This window comes from Rutilus rutilus, assembly GCF_951802725.1.
Source record: "Rutilus rutilus genome assembly, chromosome: 11".
NCBI lineage: Eukaryota > Metazoa > Chordata > Actinopteri > Cypriniformes > Leuciscidae > Rutilus > Rutilus rutilus.
Genome location: NC_140216.1, coordinates 19,068,117 through 19,088,159, shown reverse-complemented (window position 1 = coordinate 19,088,159; position 20,043 = coordinate 19,068,117). Strand labels below are relative to the sequence as shown.

Sequence of the window (20,043 nt, the reverse complement as noted above, 5' to 3'; positions counted from 1 at the left end):
TACTATGTAAAATATTTAAAAATTGAAAACAGCTGTTTTAAATTGGAATAATATTTCACAATATTACTGTTTTTGTTTGTATTTTTAATCAATAAATGCAGCCTTGGTGAGCAGAAGAGACTTCTCCTAAAAACATTAAAAATCTTACTGACCCCAAACTTTTGAACAATAATATATATATATATATATATATATATATATATATATATATACATATATATGTATGTGTGTGTATGTATGTATATATATATATATATATATATATATATATATAAATATAGCTGCGAGCAGCGATGGAGGGCCCAAGCCGGCGGTACCGCCACCCCGGTGCCTTTAGGTAACTAAAGGCACCGGGGTTGCGGTGCCACCGGCTTGGGCCCGTAATCGCTGCTCGCAGCTATATTTATTATTATTTTTTTCTACTTCTCTGGCACTTTTGGGGCCCTTAACGTGCTCGAAAACTCTTGAAACTTTGCACACAGGTCAGAACCCGCGGCCATCAGGGCCGGGCTGAAGCTGGTACCCGGGGCGTGGCAGGGGGGCTCAATAGCGCCCCCTAGAACACAATCTGAAATCTTGGACACATACAAGAACGTATTAGTATGAAACTCGGTACACATATAGATCTCATCAGGCCGAACAACTTCCGCACTCTATGTTATTATCTCCGCCCAACAGGAAGTCAGCTATTATGGGTTGTTTGAAAAACGTATGCTCTGGAATTTGAAATACTCCTCCTAGAGAATTCATCCAATCCCCTCGAAACTCGGAGTGCATGAAGTCAAGACATTGAGGATGCTAAATTGCGGACGGATTTTTGATATCTCGAACGGTTTGGCCGTGGCGATGAAACGAATTTATAGCGAGAAAAGATAAACAGGAAGTGTGTTATAACTTCTGCATACATGAACTGATCTTGATGAAACTTCCGCAGTGTGTTCGTTGTAAGAGGCCGATCACATGGATGTGACTATTGTGAGTCAAAGTTATAGCGCCACCAACTGGCAGCAGGAAGTGTGTCACTTTCAAAATGCTTTGAAATCACCCTCTTATTTTTACCCGATTTGCTTCAAACTTTATGTGTATAATGTAGACACACGGCAGATGTAGACCTGTGAAAGCTTTATTGATATCTTAAATACTGTTGCCGTGGCAACGCATCAAACTTTAATATTCTTTTCAGATGCTTTTGAGACTCTTAACATACTTGAAATTGGATGAAACTCGACAGACACATCACATTTATTAGCCAGTAGACATGTGCAAAGTTTCAGAAACGGGCGTGGTGAGGGGCTCAGTAGCGCCACCTTTAGTCAAAAATGGGGGCTTAGTTTTAAGTAGAGTCACAAAAATCGTTATGTATATTGTTCTCATCAAGCCGGACAACTTTCTAATTTATAGTCATAAGCTGTGACCAACAGGAAGTGAGATATTTTGGTTTGAATGTGATTTTTTGGAGAATTCTCTCCCTCTCTCTCTCTGCCTCTGCGTCTCTGTGTGTGTGAGGGGTGGGGGGATTTGTCTTTTGAGTGAGATTTGTTTAAAATTCCTGTTTTTCAAGGTTTCAGGGGCTTTTGGGGCCTTTAACGTGCTCGAAAACTCTTGAAACTTTGCACACAGGTCAGAACCTGCGGCCATCAGGGCCGGGCTGAAGCTGGTACCCGGGCGTGGCAGGGGAGCTCAACAGCGCCCCCTGGAACAGGATCCGAACACTTGTCCATAAATCAAACACACTTGCATGTAATGATATGAAACTCGGTACACATATAGATCTCATCGGGCCGAACAACTTTCGTGCTCTAAGTTTTACGCCAGCCCAACAGGAAGTCGGCAATTATGGGTTGTTTGGAGAACGCTTGCTGTGGAATTTGAAACACTTCTCCTAGAGAATTAATTAAATCGCCACCAAACTCGGTGTGCATGAAGTCAAGACACTGAGGATGCTAAATTGCGGACGGATTTTTGATATCTCAAACGGTTTGGCCGTGGCGAGGACACGAATTTATGGCGAGAAAAGAGAAACACGAAGTGTTATAACTTCTGCACACATTAACTGATCTTGATGAAACTTCAGCAGTGTGTTCGTGGTAAGAGGCCGATCAGATGGATGTGACTATTGTGAGTCAAAGTTATAGCGCCACCAACTGGCAGCAGGAAGTGTGTCACTTTCAAAATGTTTTTGACAAAAGTGGGGGGGTTAGTTTTACCCACAATTACAAAAATCAGTACGTATATTGGTCTCATCGAGCCGGACAACTTTCTAATTTAAAGTTATTAGCTCTGACCAACAGGAAGTCAGATATTTTGGTTTGAATGTGGATTTATTTGCAAATTCAGCCTCTGCATTTTTACCCACTCCTGCTAAGTGGTTTATTTTATTCACACCAAACTTTTTCAACATGATGAAAATACATTAAAGATGCTAAATTGTGAACGGATATTGAATATCTCAAACGGTTTTGATATGGCGAGGGATTAAAATAATGTCAAAAAAGGAATCAGAAAACATCTCATATCTTTAAAAAATTTAATTATACACCATTTATTTTTATATAAAATTATACAAATATCAGAACTAAAACGAAACAGAACTAGTTTTGGGTTTATTCAGTTTTTTCAATTCAAGAATTATGTGCAAGTTTAAAATCAGCCAGAATGCGCTATTTAGTAAAAAAAAAAAAGTCATACATAGGGCTATACTGCCCTCTTGTGTTCAAAATCAGGTAGGCCCATTGTATATTGTATTTATATATAAATATAATAGCGATGTGACTGAGAATTTTTTCCCACTGGTTAATCGATGTGTGACACCGCAGCGGGGGCTTTTAAATCGCTAACTTAAAGGGATACTCCACTTTAAATTGAAAATTCTGTCATCATATACTCACCCTCATGTTGTTTCAATCCTTTATTAATTTCTTTCTTCTGCTGAACAGAAAGGAAGATATTTAGAAGAATGTCAGTAACCAGACAGTTTCTGGTCTCATTGACTTCCATAGTATAATTTTTTTTCCTACTATGGAAGTCAATGGGATCAGAAACTGTCTGGTTACTGACATTCTCCTAAATATCTTCCTTTCTGTTCAGCAGAAGAAAGAAATTCATAAAGGATTAAAACAACATGAGGGTGAGAATATGATGACAGAATTTTCATTTTAAAGTGGAGTATCCCTTTAAAAGCGAAAGTGAAATACGGACGTCCAGTAGGAATGAACTAAAAAACATTCACTCTGTTCTGCTCGTTCCTCGCTGTAGACGCGTTATTGCCCATGCAGCCGTGAGCATTTTAGTTTCATTTAAAAAATAGCGCCATTTCGGGGGTGGGATTGCTTGAATGTTTTTTTTACAAAAGCACAATGTTGTGTTTTATTGCGAGTGTACATAAATATAAGTAAACACATTGCAGTTTAAATGATGTCCTGTATGAACAAACCGACGGAGTAGCCTATGTTTTTATGTTTCCACTGTTCGATCGCGTCCACGCCTCACACACACACACTGTGCATTCCAGCATTCCAATCTTGACATCGCAGCCGGTTCATTACAGCCGTAATAAAATATAATAATAAATATAAATAGTCAACCTATTTGCAGCAAATGATAGTAGATTTTAGATCAATATATTTGTTTTCCTTACAATTTTAATTAACACTAACTTTATTCTCATCTGAATTATAAATAATTTATTTCTGTATAAAATAATACTACCATTAAAAAATACATTTGATTGTCTTTTTTAATCAATGGAGAATGTGTGACTTAAAAATAAACAGATTAGTGCTCGGTTTGAGGACAAGAAATGAAAACCAATGCAATATGATGAATGTCCAAAAACGTTCGCTCTTCTCTGCCCGTTCCTCGCCTCGCCATATATATATATATATATATATATATATATATATATTTTTTTTTTTTTGTTACATATATATAATGTGTATATATATATATATATATTTTTTTTTTGTTACATATATATAATGTATATATATATATTTTTTTACATTTATATATATATATATATATATATATATATATATATATATATATATATATATATATATAAAAATAAATAAATATAGCTGCGAGCAGCGATGGAGGGCCCAAGGCGGTGACACCGCCACCCCGGTGGCTTTAGTGTAACTAAAGGCACCAGAGTGGCGGTGCCACCGGCTTGGGCCCGCAATCGCTGCTCGCAGCTATATTTATATATATATTTAGGGCCCAAGCCCTGAAAGGGCGAAGGCCCTATTGTTTTCGGTAGGATTATTGTTTATTAGGGCCCAAGCCCTGAAAGGGCGAAGGCCCTATTGTTTTCGGTAGGATTATTATTATTATTATTAGGGCCCAAGCCCTGAAAGGGCGAAGGCCCTATTGTTTCCGTAAGGATTATTATTTTTTTTCTTTTTCTTTTTCTTTTTCTTTTTCTTCATTCTTTTTTTTTTTGCCTTTTTGCCACTTTTGGGGCCCTTAACATGCTCAAAAACTCTTGAAACTTTGCACACAGGTCAGAACCCGCGGCCATCAGGGCCGGACTGAAGCTGGTACCCGGGCGTGGCAGGGGGGCTCGACAGCGCCCCCTGGAATGGGGTCCGAAATCTTGGTCCATATATCAAACACGCTTGCATGTAATAATATGAAACTCAGTACACATATAGATCTCATCGGGCCGCACAACTTTCGTGCTCTAAGTTTTACAAAAGCCCAACAGGAAGTCGGTTATTATACATTGTTTGGAAAACGCATACAATGGAATGTGAAATACTCCTCCTAGGGAATTCATCCGATCGCCGCCAAACTCGGTGTGAATGAAGTCAAGACATTGAGGATGAATTCTTGCGAACAGATTTTTGATATCTCTAACGGTTTGGCCGTGGCGAGGAAACGAATTTATGGCGAATAATGGGACACAGGAAGTGTGTTATAACTTCTGCATACATTATCTGATCTTGCTGAAACTTCAGCAGTGTGTTCGTTGTAAGAGGCCGATCACATGGATGTGACCTTTGTGAGTCAAAGTTATAGCGCCACCAACTGGCAACAGGAAGTGTGTCACTTTCAAAATGCTTTGAAATCACTTTCTTATTTTTACCCGATTTGCTTAAAACTTTATGTGTATAATGTAGACACACGGCAGATGTAGACCTGTGAAAGGATTATTGATATCTTAGATACTGTTGCCGTGGCAACGCATCAAACTTTAATATTCTTTTCGGATGCTTTTGAGACTCTTCACATGCTTGAAAATGCATGAAACTCGACAGACACATCACATTTATTATACAGTAGACATGTGCAAAGTTTCAGAAATGGGCGTGGTGGAATGGCTCAGTAGCGCCACCTTTAGTCAAAAATGGGGGCTTAGTTTTTCCTAGAATCACAAAACTTGGTAGGTGTATTGTTCTCATCAAGCAGGACACCTTTCTAATTTACAGTCATTACCTCAGATCCACAGGAAGTCAGATATTTTGGTTTGAATGTGGATTTTCTGGAGAATTTTTTCTCTCTCTCTGTGTGTCTGTGTGTGGGGGTGGGGGGGGGGATTTGTCTATTCCATTTAATCTTTGTTCTTCAAGGTTTCAGGGTCTTTTGGGGCCCTTAACGTGCTCAAAAACTCTTGAAACTTTCCACACAGGTCAGAACCCACAGTCATCAGAGCCGGGCTGAAGCTGGTACCCGGGCGTGGCAGGGGGGCTCAACAGCGCCCCCTTGGACATGGTCTAAAAACTTGGTCCATATATCAAACACGCTTGCATGAATTAATATGAAACTCGGTACACATATAGATCTCATCGGGCCGAACAACTTCCGCACTCTAAGTTATTAGCTCCGCCCAACAGGAAGTCGGCTATTATGGGTTGTTTGAAAAACGCATGCTGTGGAATTTGATGTACTCATCCTAGAGAATTCATCCAATCGCCTCCAAACTCGGTCAGCATGAAGTCAAGACATTGAGGATGATAAATTCCGGACGGATTTTTTGATATCTCGAACGGTTTGGCCGTGGCGAGGAAACAATGGCGAGAAAAGAGAAACACGAAGTAATATAACTTCTGCATACGTTAACTGATCTTGATGAAACTTCAGCAGTGTGTTCGTGCTTCAGCAGGCCGATCAGATGGATGTAACTATTGTGAGACAAAGTTATAGCGCCACCAACTGGCAGCAGGAAGTGTGTCACTTTCAAAATGCTTTTGACCGCACTGACATGGATAATGGTGCAGAGCGAGCGTTTTCAATGAATTCCTATGGAAGTAGGAATGAACTAAAAAACGTTCGCTCTTTTCTGCCCGTTCCTCGCCGTGGACGCACACCATATATATTTATTTATATATATATATATATATATATATATATATATATATATTTTGTTACATACATATACATATATACATATATATATATATATAAATATAGCTGCGAGCAGCGATGGAGGGCCCAAGCCGGTGACACCGCCACCCCGGTGGCTTTAGTGTAACTAAAGGCACCAGGGTGGCGGTGCCACCGGCTTGGGCCCGCAATCGCTGCTCGCAGCTATATTTATTTATTATTTTTCTGTCAACCTTTCGGGCACTTTTGGGGCTCTTATCATGCTCGAAAACTCTTGAAACTTTGCACACAGGTCAGAACCCGCGGCCATCAGGGCCAGGCTGAAGCTAAACATGCTAAACATGCCCATGCCAGCCAATTGACTAAATTGACCAATCCACATTCATTGACTTTACAAGCCAATTGATATGTTTTATAAAAGATTTAGGCTGTCTAGCTTGAAGAACTAAAGCTTATTAAACATGCCAAAGAAAGTATCTCTTTAAGATGTGTCACAACAATAGCTAAAGTGTTAAAATAGCTACAGTCTTTAAGTTTCATCAAGATCCGTTAATGTATGCAGAAGTTATACCACTTCGTGTTTCTCTTTTCTCGCCATAAATTCGTTTCCTCGCCACGGCCAAACCGTTCGAGATATCAAAAATCACAACAATAGCTTTAATCCTCAGAAGTAGGCTACTTGTTGTTCACTTCTTATGACAATACATCATAAAAAAAATCTATTTTTTCCCCAGGCGTACATACACAGCATGCTCACAGACATTGATTAGGCAATCTCTCGGGTAGCTTGTTGGCTGTAATTACGTTTTTCAAAAGTATTTTTTTCTAGAAAAACAGCTCTTAAACCCTCCAGCTTTTCGCCGCAGGGAAAAATCTCAGAGGATCTATATAAAAATGATTAAATACATTTAGAGAAACAGTCTCTGCCATATCATTGACATGTTTACCCATGCATGCCTGAATGAATTAAATAACTTCACTCTTAAAAGTGTACTATTCAGTGTTCATGGACTATAGTAAACACATTTGTGAAAGGTGAACAACCAGATGCAATATGGCACAGATTTGCAAAATATATATTTTTAATGGAACATATTGAAATATATTATTTGCATTTCTTCTGCTTCTGCCATTCCACATTATTAGATTCAGTTAACACTGGATAGATGGACAATACAAACCAAATCACTTATTCATTTTTATTCAAAGTCTTGAATTCAGTTACACGCATGCCCAGATTTATCAAGAGGCACAGAAGAGTCAAGATATATTTTTTTAAATGAATGAAGGTGTTGGGCAGCATTAAACAGTATGCCCCCAGTATGGATGACAGTTGGTGTGTGAAATTATATTTCTGATTTCTTTCTTGTGGACAACCAGTGGTCAGCCAAATCTTGATTTGTTGAGCAGAGCTCCTTGCCAGAGGATATTACATGTTGCTATAATCAAAAAGAAGGTATGAGTGCACACAGGACTGATAAAAAGATGAGAGCATTAAAAGGATTGGCAAGATATTTTCTGCATGCACTGAATCTTTTGAGTGAACCAATTTCCTTCAGATATTCTTGACTGGTTTAATAACAGAAAATATCTTATACAGTCAACAAAACAAAAACAATGCAAAAAGAGCTAAGAAGGAAATAAAAACTATACCCATATCATGTGTGGGTGGAATTGTCAGCAACCCAGATGCTGTCATGATACATGGTTAATTAACATTGATGAGTTGCCACGGCACATCCCAATTATATGCGTCCCTAAATCCAATAGAGGTTCTTGAAGGAATCTGAAATTCAGCTAATGCATGTGATGGACTTTCCAACCCCCCTAACTCCATTGAATTGATGGCTAAACAATGGAATTTGCATGCCTGTGGAGTATTTGCATTGAGTTATGGATTTTTTATTTATTTTTTTATACAAGAAGAAAACAAACTTAAACTAACCGTGAAAAGAAGATAGCACCATCAATCTTTTCCTTGGTGTGAGATTATCTAAAAAGGGGTTTATTTCAAATCATTACAGAGAGCTGCAGAAACCAACCACTTCTAAAGCAGAAAGAACAAGGCAAATAACAAAACCTGTCAGCAAAGAAGTCACTCTGATTATCACAAATCTCAATCAACCTTCTTTATAAATTAAAATCCAAAAATAAAGAAATAAAGAAATTGAATGATTCACTAAAATACTGAAAAATTGCTCTTTAAATGGCAGTTCCCTGGGCTTACTCTGAGTCATCTAGTATCAAAACATCCCTTTGTTATGTGGACACATTCTTGAATAATGCATGAATTCATATGCTGCATGATGGCAGTGAAATTATGGCCAAAAGAATGAAAACACCCGCTGAAAAGCGCCATCCATTCAGAAATGATTTACTGTGTCTGATGTGGAAGAAAAAGGCCTCCACAAAAACTCAACGAACACCTTTAGGATGAAGTGGAACAGCGTGTCAGGCTGCATATCACACATCACACTAATGCTCCCATCTTGTTTAGAACATGGCAAAAAAGCATTAATCCCTTCCTTTGCAGCCATAACAGCTTACAGTCTTCTTGGAAGGCTTTCCACTGAATGTTGGAACATGGATGTAGGGATTTGTGGCCATTCAGATCAGCGACGTATGGCATGCCATTGATGGGCAAACGTTGGCTTGCAGTTAGCCTAGTGTTCCAAGTTCCAACTGATCCTGTAGCTGTCCAGATCCAATTGAAAAATAATAAAAGTTGTGTTAACATTGTCCGTCATGTACATTGTCTTAACAGACTGGCTGATTGAGCTTAAGTTTAACGCGCATTCAGATGGAACCACCAGGGGGAGACCGTGAACTTTTATTGAATTACTTGTGACAAAATTAAAATGACTTGGTGTAAATCATTGGTTTGATGTCGAAAGGAAGACGTTCCCAGCGCAATTTATACCGTTATCAATGTCAAAAGTTTGAACGTGATAGAAGCCTATTGGCTTTATCCATATTATTTTTGGGCTTTTTCTGTCCAATCTGAAAGAACCAAACAACATCTTTCAACTTGCATACAAGGTGAGCTCTGAATGAATGGCATTTCATATTAAAAAGAAATGGATTTCCAAACCCTTGATTCTATTAGTTCCATTACCTCGTGCTCACAGCATCTGCGCGCGACCAAAAAAAAAAAAAAAAATCATCTTTCTATCTGCGTGGCACACCTGGCGCGCTCTGAATTACATATGCAGAATAGAATCGGTTTCCTACCGATTAAAAAGAGAGAACTGTATTTGAAAGGGCTCGTCCCTTCGTTTCCTCTCAGAGCCGCGTGTTCGCAGCATCTGCTCATGTGTGCGCGCGACTTCTCTTCAGGCACGCGCTGCGCACTTGGCAGTGACGCTCAGAGTAGTGAGGTGTGTGTAACCAAGAGCTAAAATTGGTTTCGTGATGAGGAAAAGTGAAGGAACAATCCGTTGCGATCTGTTCTGCTGTCTTGTTTGAAGGAACAAACTGTTACTGTAGTAACAAACCAAGAAGTTCTATCGAACAGTATTTGTCAAATTTAACACTGTTACATTTTGTAAATTTCTCACGAAGCTGATCGCGGTTACGTGTCAGTTAAACTTTTCATATCCAATCCTGTCTGTATTTGTGAGAAGTGGCGCTGTCCTTGAAAGATTACTTTACGGCTGTATTATCAAGTAGGTTAAATAGGTGTGTGTGTTCGTGTCGGCCGCTGTCCATTTCCTAAGGTTCTGCAATGCAAACATTTTTTGACTACTTTTTTTTTTTTTTTAAAGGGCTTGCGCCTATGAGCACCCACGGAGGAAAACATAAATCGGCGCCTATGTATGACGTGTTTAAATAGCATTCAGGGATTGGTGCTATCTTTCTGTATCATTTCAGTTTTACAAAGATTCCTTCATGAGAATTACGACAACAGTAAAGAGCCTTGAACTTTACTCCAGCCTCTGACTTTCTCTTGAAGCCTGTTATCTGTCGATTTGTGTACAGTCACACACACTGAGGACAGAATAAAAAAATATATAAAAAATTTAGCCTACGTGTATCATTACATGACCAGTTTGAAAGTTTTATTACATTTTTTTTCCCTGAAATTCACCCTTTTGCTGGGATCAGTATAATCCCGTGTGATGTCCCAATCTTAATAAGTTTTGAACAACCTAATGATTTGATCCACATCCAAACCAAGATTGGACTTTGTGATCTAAAGGATCCCTTTTTTTATTTTATTTTAACAACCCATTTTCAAGATTTGATCCAATCCGATAGCCAAAATCTGTCAGAATACCTTTGAACAGCTGGGCCCATGTCCCTTTATTGCCTCCATAAGGGTGCACAAAGAAAGCTGCATTACCTGATCCTGGATAGAAAAATGGGGGATTTACAAATCTGGATCATTCTGATCAAGACTACATACAAACAAAAGGGCTATTACATTCGACACTCATCTTTGGAATTTACACTCGTGCAAAATCCTCTTTAGAAAGACCTACAATGCAAACTTAATAGTGCAAATAACCAAAAACACATTCTATCATCTTAATAACTTGCGTATTACAGATTCTGTTGGTCTAAACCCACAAAATAAAGACATCACATGACCATAGAAAGGTACTTTATTTGGATAAATGTACAGTTGTAGCACACGTGGTTTAGCGATAACGGTGCAGCTGTAGGGTGTTGCGTCTCTTCCAGGCTGCACGACGAGAGCCGCCGATGGTGAGGTGGAACTTGTGGCCCTTGCCCAGACCACGGCTCTTCTTGCCAGCCGACGTGAGCCCACGCATTTCCCTGTGCTTGTGCACAGCCTTGGTGATCCATTGCGTGTCAGGGTTGCGCCTGATGGCTTTGTGGAAGGTGTCAATGAGGATCACTTCAAAGAACTTGTAAGTGGAATCTTCACCAACCCAGTAAGAGTTTAGCACCCGCAGACCTCCGCAATGACGACCAGCGCGCTCCTAAAAAAACAAAACAAACAGGGTTAGAACAGCACAATACCACCAGGACACAGGTGAGAAACTGACGTCAACTTGTGTAAATTAAAGCCATAAAAAAAAAAAAAAAACATAAGACATTGACATTTCAAACCACAACAGAGATGTGTATTGAAGACAGCAGAGGAAACAGAGTGAGCTGCAGCAAGTAATAATCCAATTTGTCTAAAATATGAGACATGCTTTATATTAAGGCCTTCAAAATAACTTGAGATAGTTAATGCTATATGCATCAGATGCTCTGACAGATACTTGTGCGGTTTAATGCATTTAACTTGTATTTCACAGGTAATTTCCCCATCTGTTTATGTTAGAAAGTCATGCAAATATTTCCGTTTTGCTGTCAGAAGTGGACAAGCCTTATACAAGCGAGTCTCTGCTAAACTTCACAGACTTCAGTGAATGAGCGACAAAGTGCAACAGAATAGAAGTGTAATAATGCTGAACAAAATATAGCACATTTAATGTCCAACACATATTTTAGATACATGTATATGTAGAATTTTAAACCTGAATTTAACTTGTGCTTTAAAAAAAAGCAGCATTATTTTCATTTTTAGATGGTCACCTTCATTTATATAGATGGTAATGTTGTTGCTAATACAGCATAGCCTACATGGTTACATTTACTTGTTTTCATAGCCTTCAATATGAACATTGTAGGATACCATTGGGCAGGGTGTATTCAAGTGTATACAGATCTATGGGGAGTAAACAAAATACTTTTAGATGGAGCAAGCATGAAGGCGGCCTTCTAAACAGTAGTCAATTGCCTCTGTCTAGTGACCTAGACTGGCGAGTTTGTGATCGTGGGCCCGCATAAAAATGAATGGCCGGTGTGAGGACCCAATGAACGAGTACAATAAGAGTAAAGAGTTAAATAAAATAATCAAAACATGTAGCTAAACTATTATATAAATGACCTATTACCAATTGGCATTCCAATTTGAGGTCGTGATAAAATGGAGTCAGATAAGTTTAATTGGAATTAAATTACTTTGCCACACTGAAAAGAAAACCTTCACCCGCTTATCGGAAACCATCGTTGGGTCGATTGGGCAGGCCTTACCATTATGTTTAAAGTAAACAACTGTTTAAAACAGATTAAAGTGCACATAATTTACAGTGAGCCTCTTTCATGCAGCATACAGACATTGTTGATAAACCGAACCAATTGATGGAAACGATGTCACTCAGAGCATCCACTAGTGTTGCACGGTGTACCGATACTTCAAAAGTATCGCGATACTCGGAAATTAAAAACGTCACGATACCTAAATTTATCAGTATCAAAAAAAAAAAAAGCCTCCCTATGGACGTCTGTGTTTTTTTTCCTGACGCACGCAGCAAAGAACCTGCCGCTGTCAGTGTCATGTGACAAAACATTTTTGATGGCTGCATGTGCGAGCACAAGTGGTCCACGACTCGTAGAAAAAGATGACGCGAGGAGTGACATATGGAAGTACGTTGCCTACCTTGCTCTGTTGCACGGTGCACCGATACTTCAAAAGTAAATCGGAAATTAAAAACGTCACGATTCCTTAATTTATTAGTACCGATAGGCTACTTCTAAGAATGACCGCGTTCCAAATTTGTAAGGCCGGCGACACACTGGCTGCGTGTCGTGTCCGTTTTTATTTCGGCTCCCATGTTAACTACCTGCGTGACACACGCGTCTGGGCGCAGCTCGAGACGCGCGGAAAACACGTGCATGCTAGAAATAGAACCGACGCCTATTTTTCACACGTCACGCAAACGTGTTGGAAGCGTTCCCAGGCAAAATAGAATAGGAAAAGATGTTTCTATGTCATTTTGACACGAATACATAAATGACATTTTGATGTTTGAAAGTTTTGACAAATACAATATAAATGTAATTAAAAAAACTATTATTGATGATGACATGATTTTCAAATATTGCACCTCTCAATACAGAACGAATTATTCTGTAGCCTATTTTGCCGTCAACACTGCCGACGTTGTCTTTACTGCTATATATTTATGTTTAACATGAAGTATAGGCCTTCCACAACTCTCTCCCCACATGTCAAATATATCACCAGTGAGGCTTATCATATGTTACCAATATTCAGAGGTGTCAAAAGTATTCACATTCATTACTCAGGTAGAAGTATAGATACTAGGGTTTAAAAAGACTTCTGTAGAAGTTGAAGTATCAACTCAAGCTTTTTACTCAAGTAAAAGTATAAAAGTACTTGTTTCAAAACTACTTAAAGTATAAAAGTAAAAGTAATGTAAGGAAAAAAAATGCAATTCTCTCTCTCTCTCTCTGAATCAATATTTGACGCGATTTGCCCCGATTTCTCCCTCGCTTACCGCATCTAGGTTTCCTTTGGAGTAGTTTTGCACGTATTTACAAGTATTTGTACTTCGTTACTTGACACCTCTGCCAATATTAAACATTGTTTAATATAATCGCTGTTCATATTTTTATTCAAAGTTCAGAATCAAGATAAAGCTCTTATGTTTCTTATGATAAATGAGAATGCTGCTAAATTTATTAAAAAAAAATGTACCTTGAATGTTATTGCTCTAATTTATTTTTTTATATTTTGATATTTCATATTTTGTTCAAATGTTTAATATATCTGCTGTTCATATGTTCATTTATTAGTGTGTTATATGATTAGAATGTTGTCCCGGTTTTAAAATAAAGCACAGCAATGATATTTGAGAGTGTTTCTCCCTTTTCAGGAAAAGTATCGAAAAAGTATCGAAATCGCAATACTTGACTTGGTATCGGTATCAAAACAATAATTTTGGTATCGTGACAACACTAGCACAGGGCTCGCAAAATCGCCTGCCCGACGTCCCGGGGCTATTGTGTTTTCCAGTCGGGCTACCAAAATGCATAACCGGCCTGCCCGACGGGCTATCTGAAGTAGTGTTCGCTTCAATCTTGTTATAATCAGATTCAGCGCGTTCTTCATCTTCAATCCGCAGCGACGCCGAGCAGAGTGCACGTCAGAAACAGAGAGGACAGGGTGGGTGTGTGTGTGTGTGTGTGTGTTCATCTGAGTCTCATTGGTCTGTAGTGCTCGTCAATGTCAGAATATTTGAGATGACCAATCAAATCAAAGTAGGCGGGCTTTATGTTCACAAGAAGCCGCTGAGTGCGAATTTGAGCAGAGCGACTCGCTTCAGTTTACGGTCAAGTGCGAGATAAGATGTAAGTAGCTAAACTAAACATTTCATATTTGACAGCTTTTTTTGGTCATAAATGTGAAACGAATGACAAATAATCAGGCAAATCAATATACTTTTGTCGAATTTCGCCACTTTGAACTGAAAATAGGCCTATATTGTGACTAATAATTAGTTTACTGTCATTGTGAGGGGACATTAGCATTAACGTAACAAAGCAGTTTTCATCATAGGCTTTATAATGAATCATCACAAGATTAATAATGAATGTGTACATGTTGAGAATTAATATACAATTTGTAGCCTTCAGTAAATTAAAAAAAGTTCAGCTTTAGGTGGGGAAGAGACAGGGCAAGAGAGAAAAAGAAAGTGATGGATAAGAAGTGAGAGCAGGTAACAGTTATCATCTACTGCCCGCTGACATGGTTTTAAAGCTATTTCTTATCCTTTTTTGGCCTTCAAACGTCTTGAAATGGACATATCGGTGAAATAAAAAAATGTGAACCCCCTAATAACCTTAAATGTAGGACCTCTTTGATTATAAAGCCCTGTCTACGGCCCTGTATTAGGAATAAGATCAATAATGAATGTGTACATATTAGGGCTGCACGATATTGGAAAAAAAATTACATTGCGATATTTTTCCCCCAACGATATATATTGCGATATTGCGAGCCATCAATCCAGGCTAAAGTCAATAATTACCATTCCATGTTATTAATAATTTCACTAATAAGCAAGCTTCATTACAAGTAACAAAAAGGCCACTTAATATTTTATTCCAGAAACATATTTCTCTCAGAATTCGGTGAACGTTCTACACAGGACCTAACGTTCTTCGGGTTCTAGGACCTGAAAAATTATGTTTTCTGTGCTGATTCAGTGACGCGTTCATGTAAACGCCACCTAGACCCAGCAAAAGTAATGATTCATATGTAAAATATTACAATGAGACATTTTAATTGTTTATTAATAAACAAGTGTTTTCTGTAAAGCTGAAGTTGACAATATACTGACTCGCGATCTTCGCAGCAGTGATCGGGAGAAATGCACTTTTCATACAGATTAAATATAGCTATATATTTTTTTTAATGGTTCTGTTTAAAAGTAGAGATTTCTGTAGATAATAGATATATTTCTTTTTTTTTTTCTTTTTTTTTTAGGTGTGTGAGGCGAGTAGGCTACCTTTTACGCTGAGTTTCGGTTCATGGATGATAGCTTAATCTCCGGTTAAGGCGCTGGCTGCTATTTTTAATTATTATTAATCATTATTAAATCCAGGAAATTGGATAATGAAATACTGATTAAAATTAAGATACAATTAATACAAAACGAAATTCGTTTTAAAGAAAGGCTTTGTGCTTTCTGTTTGAGGTTTCTGTGAAAGTTTTAAAGCAGTCTTTTAGTGCCGCTTTCATAACGGTCGCGTCCGTAATGTCACGTAACATTGTTTTTTCCTCATAAATGCGAACACGAAAAATAAACGAATGTTTAAAAAAGACAACCATCCACAACTTTATAACACTCCAGCAAAGTAGCCTACCTCTTTTTGGTCAACATCCTCCTTTTTGTAGACGAAATAGGCTAGTCCCAAATAGCTGATTTTGACTTTTTTTGCGGCAGATCCTCTTCGTCGCGCATTTTTGAATGTTGGCTGTGAGCGCGGTGAGCTGCGGCACAGCGAACCAATCACTGTTCGCTGGCACAAAAAGCCATACAACAAACTCGTGTTTACTGTGTGCTACCGTTCTCTTATGGGTACTACTAACGTTACCCTTCACATCGCATGTTCCGGCGATGTGACTATCGCTCATTCGCACATCGCGATGTCGATGTTAAAACAGAATATCGTTCAGCCCTGGTACATATTGTGAATGAATTTAATAAACTTAGTTAGGCTACCTAACGTTAGCTTTCCTAGTAGCTTTCAGTAAATGAACGCATCTGAGAAAATGATTCATAAATCAACCTATCAGTTGACCTTTTGCTTACTTTCTTCACTGACAGACAAAAATGAAAAGCCTATATCAGTCAAAGCTCAGTTTTAGGAGGGGAAGAGACAGAGCAAGAGAAAAACAAAGAGAATAGGAGTGTGATGCTGATGAGGAGAGAAAAATAATCAGCTGCCCACTTACATGGTTTTAAAGCTATTGTTATCCAATTTTTTTTGGCCTTCAAAACATCTTAAAATGCACATATGTAGATTAGAGAAATCAAAATTTTCCCTGAAACCCCCTAACTAGCATATCTCACATTCAGGACCTCAGTGATGAAAAAACCCTGCCATCTGCATGTTAATGAAACTAGTTAATAGTGAGAATTAGACCCTAAACTAAAGAGTTAGCCTACTTTTTTTTTTTTATTATCATACCCTCATTGGGGGCTAACCCACAGACACAGACTGATTCATGTTCCATACTGGTCACACACATTTCAGTTCAGTTAGAACCAGATGCATATTTGTTGATATTTGTGTTTTGAAAAAGTTTTTGATTCATTGTTTTGACTCCTAACTAATATTCTACATTAAAAGTTGTAGTCTTTTTATATGGGCTAGTAAAATTTATTTCGGGCTACCAAAATCTGAAGAGTGCCTGCCCGAAGGGCTACCAGCGATTTTGAATTTTTGCGAGCCCTGTAGCATCCACACTCGTGTGTGTGAGAGATTGTCAAAGCAATGGCCCAAACAGAAATGTATTGATCGATTCAAGTTCAACGCACGTAGCCTACTTCGAAGTGGTAGGCTGAGTGTACCTTGTGATGACATCACAGGATGCATCTAGGCCCAAAATCTGCAGCAATTTAGAAAAATTGCAAGCTCCTCCAAATTTTGTGGATTTTGCACTAAATTCTGCACTAAATTCTGCGATCGCAGAATCCTGGAGGGACTGTTTAACAAAGACTTCAACTAATTGTTTTGTTTTTTATTGGAAAATACTTGCAGAACCAAGTCACTAGGGGTGTTTATATACGGAGAGAGTTGTGGCTTGATAGTAGAGATCACAAAAGTACCTGTACTTTGGTACCAATTCAACAAGAAACTATACCAGTCTCACTATAGTACCAACTAACTCAGTAACCACACACTGTCTAACGTGCAGCAGTTTTCTGTGCACACGCGCTCTGTGAAGAACATCTTAAGAACATTTACACTGGAACTGATCCTAGCGTGCATTATTGACAAACTACAGGTCATAAAATTAATAGCATCTAACCATTAAACCTTTAACACCCATTATTCTACACTTGTGCCTGATTGTGTACTTGAGCACTTTTAAGACAGTTGTGAAGTGTGCACGGCGTGTAGATTTTAGCAAATACAATCTGTCTGAACAAAACGTGTCAAGGTTTTGCGTCCAACTGTGGATCACCTCATAGGCTGAGATGCTGCTCACATACCTCAGCTACTGACTGCAGGCTGCGTGCGAACTTGATCTGGTTGACGCCATGGTGCACGGGTTTGCCGTAGGTAGCACCTTTAGGCACGGGACGCTTGCGACCTCCACGGCGCACACGTATACGGTAGATGACGTAGCCTGTTTGGTCAAGAGTACATGAGTTCAGATACACACAAAAAACATGAGGCAGAAATTACAGTTACAGGACATTCAATTAGTTAAATAACTGATCGACAAAAATCAATGATAAATCAGATTAATTTATAATAAAGTGTAATAAAGTCATGTTTGACACACCTCTAGCACGTAGAGTCAACAGTTGCTGATAAGAATACAGTGGATAAAAAAAAAATGATCTGAGATTTCACTATAACTGTTATAACAATATTGCTATTCTAGAATTTTTCATTTTTACTATGCAGTGAATCTAATTGGTCGGTATGTACCTCAGGTTTTGACGTCACAGTTCGGTACAGCGGGGGGAGACCTAAACAAAATTGCTTTTTTTCTATTTAACAGTGGTTTAATAAACTAATTGAGTCTCTGTCTTTAAAGAAATTCATTTATTAGTTAAAAGTTTAAGGATAAAAAGTTATCTCTGCTAATGCTGTAGACTATATAGGGAGCCCTTACTTGCACATTATTATTATAACTAGATTAAAAAGTTCGTCGAGACAAACTAAGTTGGCTTGAGAAAGTTTGAAGTTTAAAGTAGTTTGAAGATTAAAGTAGTTTAAAGATTAATTTAGTTTAAAGTTTAAAATTAGTTTAAAGTTTAAAGTAGTTTGAAGTTTAATTTAGTTTAAAGTTTAAAGTAGTTTGAAGTTTAAAATAGTTTAAAGTTAAAAAATTACTAGTGTGTTCTGGGTGGTTGCTAGGCGGTTGCTAGGGTATTCTGGGTGGTTGCTAGGCGGTTGCTAGGGTGTTATGGGTGGTTGCTAGGGTGTTGCTAGGAGGTTGCTAAGATATTCAGGGTGGTTGCTAGGGTGTTCTGGGTGGTTGCTAGGCGGTTGCTAGGGTGTTTTGGGTGGTTGCTAGGCGGTCGTTAGGGTGTTCTAGGTGGTTGCTAAGGTATTCTGGGTGGTTGCTAGGCGGTTGCTAGGGTGTTATGGGGTGTTGCTAGGAGGTTGCTAAGATATTCAGGGTGGTTGCTAGGGTATTTTGGTTGGTTGCTAGGGTGTTCTGGGTGGTTGCTAGGGTGTTTTGGGTGGTTGCTAGGCGGTCGCTAGGGTGTTCTAGGTGGTTGCTATGGTGTTGCTAGGCGGTTGCTAAGGTATTCTGGGTGGTTGCTAGGGTGTTCTGGGTGGTTGCTATGGTGTTGCTAGGCGGTTGCTAAGGTATTCAGGGTGGTTGCTATGCTGTTGCTAGGTGGTTGCTAGAGTATTTTGGTTGGTTGCTAGGGTGTTCTGGGTGGTTGCTAGGCGGTTGCTAGGGTGTTCTAGGTGGTTGCTATGGTGTTGCTAGGCGGCTGCTAAGGTATTCTGGGTGGTTGCTAGGGTGCTCTGGGTGGTTGCTATGGTGTTGCTAGGCGGTTGCTAAGGTATTCAGGACGGTTGATATGGTGTTACTAGGTGGTTGGTAGTTGTCACAGATGGTTACTATGGAGTTTTTATAGAGTTCTTAGCATGATCTTGGCATGATTTAACACTTAAATAATTGCTATTAGCATGTAGCTATTCACTGCTAGCATGTGTAGCATGTTGGAAGTGCTGTTTGCTAGCATGAGTCAAAAGAGCCAAACCTCATCTCTATACGATGTTCTGATACAGAGATATCGGTCTTGCTAAACGGTTGCTAGGGTACTCAAGTTTAAAGCTTCCAGCTCCCAAGCAACTCCATAGCAACTAAACTTAAGTTTAAAGTGGTTTGAAGTTTAAAGTAGTTTGAAGTTTACTCAGAGTTTATGAATTTAGAGTTTATAAGTGTATAAATTGAGTTTATAAGTACGAGTTTTTGAGTTTAGAGTTTATAAGTTTAAATGAGTTTAAGAGTTCAGAGCTTATTAATGTATGAGTTTAAGAGTTCATAAGTCTATGAATTCATGAGTTTATAAGTTAATTAGTTCATAAGTGTATGAGGTTAGAGTTTATAAGTTAAATGAAGTAAATTTAGTAGTTTGAAGTTTAAATTAGTTTAAAGTTTAAAGCAGTTTGAAGTAGATAAATGAGTTT

At 38.5% G+C, this 20,043-nt stretch overlaps 1 protein-coding gene across 1 annotated transcript in view; it reads right to left on the bottom strand.

Moving 5' to 3' along the window:
• Positions 1-10,913: 10,913 nt before the first annotated feature.
• The window catches only part of rpl15 (ribosomal protein L15), a 29,600-nt gene continuing 20,470 nt past the window's right edge, over positions 10,914-20,043 (bottom strand). Inside the window, exons 3-4 of the mRNA XM_084423307.1 lie at positions 17,874-18,010; positions 10,914-11,273 (exon numbers count right to left, since the gene is read on the bottom strand). Coding sequence (XP_084279433.1) covers positions 10,968-11,273; positions 17,874-18,010 — 443 coding nt within the window. The 3' untranslated portion in view covers positions 10,914-10,967. The remainder of the gene's footprint in view (positions 11,274-17,873; positions 18,011-20,043) is intronic.